At 32.6% G+C, this 9,904-nt stretch overlaps 1 protein-coding gene across 1 annotated transcript; it reads right to left on the reverse strand.

Moving 5' to 3' along the window:
* Positions 1-1,284: 1,284 nt before the first annotated feature.
* On the reverse strand, positions 1,285-4,692 carry LOC11423592 (putative wall-associated receptor kinase-like 16). The gene is made up of 3 exons (XM_003593226.4): positions 3,665-4,692; positions 2,909-3,091; positions 1,285-2,618 (listed from the first exon to the last, which is right to left on the reverse strand). Exons 1-3 carry the CDS (start codon positions 4,563-4,565, stop codon positions 1,426-1,428), a joined length of 2,277 nt encoding a protein of 758 aa, XP_003593274.2. The 5' UTR covers positions 4,566-4,692; the 3' UTR covers positions 1,285-1,425.
* Positions 4,693-9,904: the final 5,212 nt, after the last annotated feature.

A 9,904-nucleotide genomic window follows, 5' to 3' on the forward strand; every position in this document is an offset into this window, starting at 1 on the left:
ACGGAGGTAGTATTAGATTAGACACATTCCTCGGAGTTTGAACTCACAAGTGTGAATTTCAAACCAAAAAGTGATGTTTTTAGATAGAGTAGTGATATTTTAACATCCATTTGAGACAACTCTTGTGACAACTTATTTTCTCTCTCTTTTCATTGGTCAAAAACAATAGGGAGAGAAAAATGAAGAAATAGAATAAGAGTATAATGTGAGTACGAAAGAGAAGGTTGTCAAAAAATTGTCATAAAATGAATGTACAAATATCATTTCTCTTTTAGATAATGTAAACACAAAAAATTTAAAAAAAACTATAAATTGTTATATTTATAACATGAAGGATCCAGGAAAATAATTACACCATCAAATCATTATTTCACGATGTTCAAATTAAATCAGAGGAATTAACGAGTTTCACAAAAATTATGGTTCCTTTCTGAAAAAAATAATACGAATATTTAAAACAAAGATACAACTTTTGTTTCATCTAAAATCAGAACCGGTAGATAAATCCAACGGCTGAGATTCGAGGAGTGGGAATGGGGTAAAGACGTTTTAGCTGTGAGATGAAATCCAGAGTTGTTTGCATCTCGTTTCCTTCCCGCGCTTCCCACTATCATTTCTGTTGAACGCAACGCAGGTTGGTGTTCTTGTTGTTTCTGATGATTCATTTTTTACTTTGTTCTTCTAATTTTCATTTCCATGTCTAATTCCTCCAAACATACACCTATGAAAAACCTACACAGACACGAGACACGACACTGATACTTATACACAGATAATAATTTGAAAAAAAAAATGATCAGAGGTGTTGGTTATATAGAGAGGCCGACCACTTTTGTATTTAAATATGTAAGTTCAAATATTGTATAGTTTTGTGAAGTTGCATGCAGAGTACAAAGTAACATTTTTTTTTTTTCTTCTAGAGCTATGATTTATGTTTTAGTAGGAGGGAGTTTATTTTGTTTTTCTTCTGCAATGTCTTTTTTATAATTATCAGATGAAGTTCAACACAGTCGTAAACGGTCATTAGTTTCACTTTAATTTATTACATAATAATTTCCCTTCTCCAATTTTTCGCTTTAAATTATTAGGCAAATAATATAGAGATTTTCTACTTCCTGTTGCAGAAAGGTTTTTGCCTATGAATAATCCTTGATGTTAACTATATTTCTTGTTCATCAAGGTGGATATGGATGAGATTATTTAAACTTTGTCTATGAAAGACATTTTTCACATAGCTTGTTGTGTTGAAACTAGGTTGTACATGATGATGTCTAAATTTGTGTGTTTTTTTCTCTCTTCTGGAAACAAGTATTAGTTTTTGTTTGAATGTGAGTGCTGAAGATAACAAATAGTTATAAAGAGAAACAAAAATTGAACCTATATATATGCTTTTAAAGGTGGAATTATTGTGAAAAATTCAACTAATCATCTTCCACCAACAAATGACATTGTAATCTGGTTTATGCTGTATGATTCAGAAGAATAATTATTGCCACCATCTGTAACAATGATAGGTGATGTTGTTCTGAGCAATGTATCAGTTTCTTCTGAAGACTGATTTCCACTTCCCCAACGGTGCTCTTCAATAACTAATATTCCCTCCAGTTCCGCTGCCACTTCTTTCATGGTGGGTCTTTCCTCACCCTTCACCCGTAAACACCTTTCTGCAATAAGGGCAACCTCCTTTAGTTGCTCAATGTTCGCCTCGTCAATATTTTTGTCCAAAATATGAAGTAACTGACCATCTTTCATTGAAGAAACAAAGTACAATGCAAGGTTTCTATCCAACTCTGGCCTGCTAAAAGATAGTGCCTTCTTTCCTGCCAGTAGCTCTGCTAGTACAACTCCAAAGCTATAGACGTCACTCTTCTCTGTCAATTGGCTTGTGTGGAAATATTCCGGGTCAAGGTACCCCCATGTCCCTTGTACTAGGGTTTTTATCTGACTATGGTCAAGAGGAACAATCCTAGAAGCTCCAAAGTCAGAAACCTTTGCCGTGAGATTGCGATCTAGGAGTATGTTTGAAGATTTCACATCTCTATGTATGATTGGTGTAGATGCAGCAGAATGCAAGTATGCTAGGACTCCAGCAGTTTCTTTTGCTATTCTCAATCTTGTTTTCCATGTAAGCTTTAAAGTTGGATTTTGATCATGAAGATGCTCATAAACAGTACCATTGGGAATGAATTCGTAAACAAGTAAAGGAACTTCTGTCTCTAAACAACAACCCAAGAGCTTTACCACATTTCTATGGTTGATTTGTGAAAGCACAATCACTTCATTGATGAACGGCTCAATCTGGTTAGGGTCACTGATTTTGGACTTCTTAATAGCTACAATTCTTTTATCTTGTAAAACTCCTTTGTAAACTGTTCCCTGACCTCCTTGGCCTAGAATCTTGCCTTCGTCGAAGTTGTTGGTTGCTTCATTTAGCTCCTCAACAGTGAAGACTTTAGTTGTTTCAGTTGACCCTCCGTGCCTCACTACTTCTTGTTGTAGTAGTAAGCCACCATTTTGTTGAAAAAATTGTTCTTTCAGTTTAATGAGCTTTCTTTTCTTTAATGCCAAATACGCATAAAAGCTTCCAACCAGTAGTGCTACAAGGCTCATGCTGACACCTGAACATAAATGGAAACATGATAATTTTCTTTCTGCTCTTCCTAGCTTGTTGATGTTTCAAGTCAATTTATGTTAACGACATTAGTCAAAATCTCTAAATACCACTTTTTTGGTCTTGAAGGAATGCCTTGGGTAAATGAGTCTTATTTCAGAACAACAGTCTATAACACGGAATAGTAGTGTTGGTTGCCAATGAAACACCTTTCGAATTTTAACAATATCGTGATAATAAAATTGTTTGACATTATCATGTTATGAATGCATCAATAATAGAATGTGTTGTACTCACTCATTGCAATGATCATTATGATCTCTTTTCTTGATTTGGTATTGGATTTTGGACTGCATTTTGTTCCATTCATCTTCCCGTTTCCCTCATATTCTGCCGGACATAAACACTGGTAGCTTCCAGGAAGATTGGTGCATGTTGCTTCCTCAACACAGTCATTGGACTCCATACATTCATTAATATCTAAAGGATAATTTGTTAGTTTTGATTTCTGTTTTCACAATGGACAAATTTAGTTTTCTAAGAACAATAGTTACTGTTATGGATTACAGTAACCTGCAATCAAATGAAATCGACACACAAAAACAATAAACAAAACAAAACTAGAAAACTAAACAAGTGAACCTGAAGTGATTAAAGAAGAGAGAAGGAAGAAGATTAACCTGAAGTAATTTCTTGGTCATATGTAAGTACAGAGACGGACTTATGATCATAAGACTAATTGTTTCTATCTTTCTATAGGATGCATATAGGTGCCCATTTGACGCCCCTTATTTTTTTATGTTTAAAAATTACTATTACTATTGATACAATGTCACATTCAGTAAAGATTTATGATACATGTATAAGATGTACTCAATGTGTCACCATTTATAATCATTGATGATATAGCACTATATATAACATAATGTATGGATCAATGAAGTCACTTTTTTCTCATGTTCTCCAATAAAAGCATTATATGTCCCTTGAGAAGTATCATATAAATGTCTCAAAATATGATCCAAATAAGAAGAGAAAAGAAATATATGATACCTTGGCAACCATGAATGAGGTAAGGATTTCCCCTATATCCATGAAGGCATCTGCAAAGGTAACCAGATTTCTCAGGTGGATTGTAACATGTACTTTTGTTGTCCTTACAGGCATAATTTGCAAGATCCTTCTGAGCTTGCTGGCACGTTTGGTTCCCTACTGCCCAGTCCAACAACACAGGAAATTCCTTCTTCTCCAACTTGAGGAGGTCCGTGGATTCGAAAGTGTAGGCTCCATTTTCAACAAAAAAAGCATAACCACAAGGATTGAAGTCATGTACTGCTGAGTGATTGTTGAATGCACCTACAGTAACAAAGGACACTTTCTCGAACAAATGACCTTGCGGTATTGAAATCTGACAACAACCAGTGCCGGAGCAAGATTCATTGGCCACGATATCATTAAACCTGTTGCACAAAGCCAAACATCCCGTGGTGTAGTTGTTTCCCCCAAAATCAAATGCTGCGAGTATTGCAATCGTGTCACAGCCAACGGCAACAAACTTGTTTCGTGTTGATGAGACGGGAAAATGTGTCATTCTGATACCCCAAAATGATTGGTTCACCTGTATGCTCTTTTCGTCGTAGCAATCGCTGGCTACTGGCCATGCAACACGCAGTTCACCATCAAGCGAGATGTTTAGGACAGTTTGATTAGTATGTGGCAGGAAAGGTATATGGGTTGAGGTTGAAGAAGAAGAAGAAGATGCTTTGGTGCAATTTATGAGAAAAGTGTTGTCCAAGGAACAATCCTTGGTGGTTCCAAATGGAAAGGGAATTGTGACAGAGCCACACTTTGTTGTGCAGTTTGGGAGAGATAGTTGCTGAGTTGTTGCTTTTGCAAAAAAGACCGCAAAAACTACCAGCTGCAGCAACTGATTTGAGGCCACAGCCATGTGCATGATTTTGCTAATTTTTCAGGTTCATCGTTCGTTATAACTTTTACAAATCATTGGATTTTTTTTTTAAGTATTTAATCTATTTCTTCTTGTTGTACGTAATGCTATTTTTGAATTTTGATAGAGTGAACAAAAACTAGATACTGGGAAATAAAAATGTGTCTTCTGACCCATTCTGCATATAAAATTTAAAAATACATTACAACATAGTCATGTTTATACATTATGTCCGGTCAAAAAATGTTTATATATTATGTTTCTGTCAAAAAAGTTGGCTATATAAAAAGAAACCCTTGACTTTGTTACGATTCCAAATGTGAAAGTGAATTTGTTGTTACACGCACATGGAGTATATTCTAAATGAATTAAGCCTTATCATCATGGCACTAATATGATAAAAATATAGAAAGGTTTCTGCTGTTGGCAAAGTCTAAACCCATATCGTGGCTCACTTCATGGATAATTTTCTTCTTTATGTTCACCTTCATAAGTACAAGTTTCCATGGTCAATCTCTTCTTCAAACCTAATGTCTAATCTAATCAAGTGGGGTGCAAAATATTATACTGTATCACAAGTACTATTGTACTGAACAAGCAAAGAGGCGGAAGTGGGACAAATTGAATGGATTCCTAGTCCTGCTTCTTTCTCTTTGCTTGTCATGTTGCTTAAAGCAAGCACAATAATACTCGATATTTGTTTTCACCTTTAAGACTAATCGGATGGATCCGGACGATTCTAATGTGTGCAAAATATTATATTGTATCATAAAATATTGAGTATTGTTGTACTATTGTTGCTTGTACCGAGTTGGTTTGTGCTTCTTAAAAATTAATGAGAACAAATGTGAAGACTATAAGTAATATTGTTTTTCAGATAGCCATGTTGTTTGCTGGTTTTCGTAAAAACCAATCTGCATACTATTAGGCATTGTTCATAAAAAATAAAAAAATAAAAAGGTTTGGTTTTGCAGTGTTTTCTCACGACATCTGAACCAAATCAAATTGATGAACAATAATTTGGTTTGATCTGTTTACATATCTAAAATTTAAGAAATCTATTTAGAAACTCTAAAAAAAATATTTTTCAAAACTATATATATATATATATATATATATATATATATATATATATATATATATTATTCTGAAAACAAATACATAAGCTAAAATGGAAAAATAATAATATATAATGATTAATAAAATATATGAAAACAACATTTTTTTTAAAAGGAACATATTTTCATATTTAAAAAAAATAACAGTATTAGTATATTGTGAAATAAAAGAAATAATAATAAAAAATAAACTTTTTGGGTGATTAGTTTTGAATTATGTAAAATCGATATCTAAACCAATAAAGATTAAATTTGATTGGTTTGGTTTGAATTTGCTCATGGAAAAATCGAAGAATTTACTTGGTTTGGTTTGAATTCGAAGAATTTACTTGGTTTGGATTGAATTTTCGAGTTTATCATATCGTTATTTTGATTCTTACATCATTATTATATGATTTTTTTTTTTGAAAGATCCTTAGTTATATGATGTTTTCTAAAGTTTGTTTTATTTATTCAAACTTGATATTATTTTTTCAATTAAGATTTGAAAAAACCTTTTTATGATGAATTTTTTGTGTGGTATTTGATCGAAACTTTTGTTTAACTTAAAAATTCATAGTGATATTTAATTGGAATTTTCTAGACTTTTGCTTGATAGAAATAATTTTAGATTTGTGTAAAATTTTGCATTGATATCTCTATGATGTAAATTTAAAATTTAACGATCAAATTTAAAAAATATGAATTGAGTAAAACAACATTAACCGATGTAACATTGATATAATTTAATCCCTCGTGTGTGTGTGATACTTCTCTCTCCATTCTCTTATTTCTCCAATGTCTCCTACCTCATACAATTTCATTTCTTTCACTAAGGCTATGTTTGGATTAGGAAGGAAAGTCTGGGAAAGAATGTTGTAGGAATGAAAGTGAAAAGAAAGTAAAAGAAAAGTAATGGTTGTTTGGTTTTAATGAAAGAGGAAGGAAAGAAAGATACTTTTATTAGTAAATGACTTAAATATCCCTAATCATAAATTGATTATTAGTTATATAGTATATTAAAAGTTAAATACGAAATTAATATATTAATACATGTAACTTGTTTTCAAGATATTAATATATATACATGAATATATATTAATTTATTTGTAGATATGTTATATAATTATAATATGTTATATAACTATAATATTCATTTGTATATATATGGGGGGGTAAAATAGGAACAAACACAAAAATGATACACTTTTTCAACTTTTCACGATGTTGAGGCCGGAAACAATTTTGTGGGTGGGACCCACTAATCTTTCTTTCCTTTATCAATGTTCTCTTGAAACAAACAGTGGAAAGATTCTTGATTTACGTGCTTTCCATCTTTAACCAATCTTTCCTTCCACATTTTTGTGTTCCAAACACACCTTTAGGTGTGCTTGGTTTAGAAGAGAAGATGTGAAGAGAGAAATAGGTGAGAGAGAGTTTGAGAAGAGAGAAAGAGATGAGAAATAGAGTAGATCTGATTTATGGTTTGGTACAAGAGAAAGAGAAGAGAAATTGAGAAGAGAGAAAGATAGTAATTTTTTGAAATGACAAATAAGCCCTTGTTTAAAAACATATCTAATCAAAAATATATTTCAACTTAAAAAAATAAGTCCTTTGTCAAATTTAATTTACTTTTTGGTAAATGATAAGTGTTAAGAAGTGTTAAATTCATGATATATTTTAGGCACTTTTGTTACTTGTTTTGCAAGTTATTGAGAGAAAAGCCGAGAGATAAGTGATTATTGCCCTTTTACGCTTTATCTATCTTACTTCACCCATTTGCGCAGGATTTGAACTCAAGACATCAACCAAGGAGCAAAAATGAAGAAAAGTACAAAGAGTCTGAAAAATGAAGATCACTCGCCTCTAACTCGCCATGGCGAGCTTCAAAGGCGAGCAATTCCAGTAAGCATCAAAGATCCTTCGCCACCAACTCGCAATGGCTAGTGGAAGGCGAGCGAACTCGCCATGGCGAATATGTATACTCGCGAGGCGAGTTAGGGCGGTTTAACTCTTCACAGATGACGTGGCACAAACCCAATGGTGAAGGAACCTCAACTCGCCATGACGAATGAAAGAGCTCGCGAGGCAAGTTAATGCAGAATCAGAATTCTATAAATAGCCCACTCAACCATTTCATTGATATACTTAGTTTTAATCTTAGTTTTTCATAGTTTTTCACTTGTAATATTCTTGGAGAGAGAGAGATAGGGCTTGTTCTTCATAGAGTGAGGGTGATAGAAAGTGGATTCTTCATCTTTTGTTGAGAAATCACAAGTTGTAATGAATCTTTCTTCTTCAATTCATTCTTGCAAGGCTTCCATGACAATGAGTAGCTAAATCTCCTTTGTTGGGATTAGAGGTACTTGATCTTAGCTTAACATGTAATCTTTTGATCTATAAATATATGGTTATAGCATTTGATTTGATATTGATGTTATTCTTGCACTTTAATATTTATCTTTGATTTAATTGTGATTGAGAAATACTTTTGAATCTAAGTTTAGAATAACCATCTATCAAAACATAGGTTCTAGACATGAAATCGATGTTTTGATAATCACCTTGTGTATCCAAACCTAAAACTTTCTTATCATTCAATAGATTGAGAAATCATCGATTGAACGATAAGATCGACTCTTGAATCATTCAATAGTTTGAGACATTGACAATTGAATGATACAATTGATTTCACAATATTGTTTGGACACGAATAGTGTTGTCGAGGGATACGTGATAATATCAAAGAAAAGCTAGAATCCATGTATGGTCATTAGGTTATGTGTGACGCTTGATCAAGGAACTCTAATCCTAACAAGTTTTACACCCTATTAATCTCAACTTTATCATTTGCAACTTAGTTATTCAAACAAACAACAAATTATCGTTTAACTTAGAATGATATTTGGTGTCGAACGTTTCGCGATATCGCACTAGTCCCTGAGGAGACGATACAAATACTTACAATTGTTTGATGCAAAAATACTACATCAGTAAACATATTTTTATCTTTGTTTTAATAAAAGTAAGTATATTGTTTTCTTTCTTATCAAAAAAACACAACGTGCTGCTTGCGTCAACTCAATCTTTTATTTCCATGACAAAAAAAAAATTGAAAGCATAGCTACTTCACTAGATAACTTCAATAAAAAATTCATGAAAAAATAACATCAATAAAATAATTGAAAGCAAGAGTAAAATTGTATTTGTTGCAATTAGCAAGCTTTGTCCTCCCTTTCTTCACTAGAAAGGAGAAAGCAAAAAGGTGGTTTTTTATCTCTCCTATCTCTCTCTCTCCTTAACTTCTCTCCTCCACCAAACAAAAGAAAAACACTATCTCTTGACTCTTCCCTATTTTTATCTCCCCTGTCTCTCTCTTCTCTATTTCTCTGCAAACAAACATAGTGTAAGTGTTACTCTAAGACAGTGATCCTTTTTGTTTTCTAGATAAACGAAAATAACAATAGCCATTGAAAATTTACACACACAAGTAGAGAAATCGAGGTTCAAATCTAGACCACGATGCCCTACCTAACAATTATGACATTTTTGTCGGTTGAATTAGGAATTTGTTGATGATTAGGACCCTTTCTAACAAATGAATTATAATCAATGTTGATGATTAATAAATTGCATCAGCATGGAATTCGCCATCAACATTCATATATCATACACGTACATAAAAACATCAAGAGGATGGGTGGACTAAGCTCAATTTTGAGGAGCATCGAAATCCAACTTGAATGTTGTTAATTGTGCAAGATCTCCTACGCTAGATAAAAGCTTGTGCTTGAAGAATTAGGCATTGTAACACTCTTACTACAGTAACCTAGTAGTTAGTCCATAATTTAGTAGTTAAAAGTGACACGGTTTCAGGTTATATTATCATGATCATACTTTTCCAATCATTGTTCATAGAATAAAAAGTATGGGAAGTAAAGATTTGAATGTTAAATTCTCCCATACTTGGCGAGAAAGAAATTGTTGAGGAGATTACATGACTAATCTTAACTTTAATTTGCAAAATTAAGCTTCTCATTGCCAGGATTGGAACAATCATTAATTAGAGATTTTACATCTTTTTTCCAAACTTTAAATTATGAATAAACTATTAATTTAAAGTAGTCCCTTAAACTATATAAAATTCATCAATTTAGTCATTAAACTATGATAAAATTCTTCAATTTATTCCCTCAAACCTTAATAACAAGGATTTAAAAATCCACTTAGATTGATTTAATGACGTTG

Source organism: Medicago truncatula, chromosome 2, assembly GCF_003473485.1.
Source record: "Medicago truncatula cultivar Jemalong A17 chromosome 2, MtrunA17r5.0-ANR, whole genome shotgun sequence".
NCBI classification, from domain to species: domain Eukaryota; kingdom Viridiplantae; phylum Streptophyta; class Magnoliopsida; order Fabales; family Fabaceae; genus Medicago; species Medicago truncatula.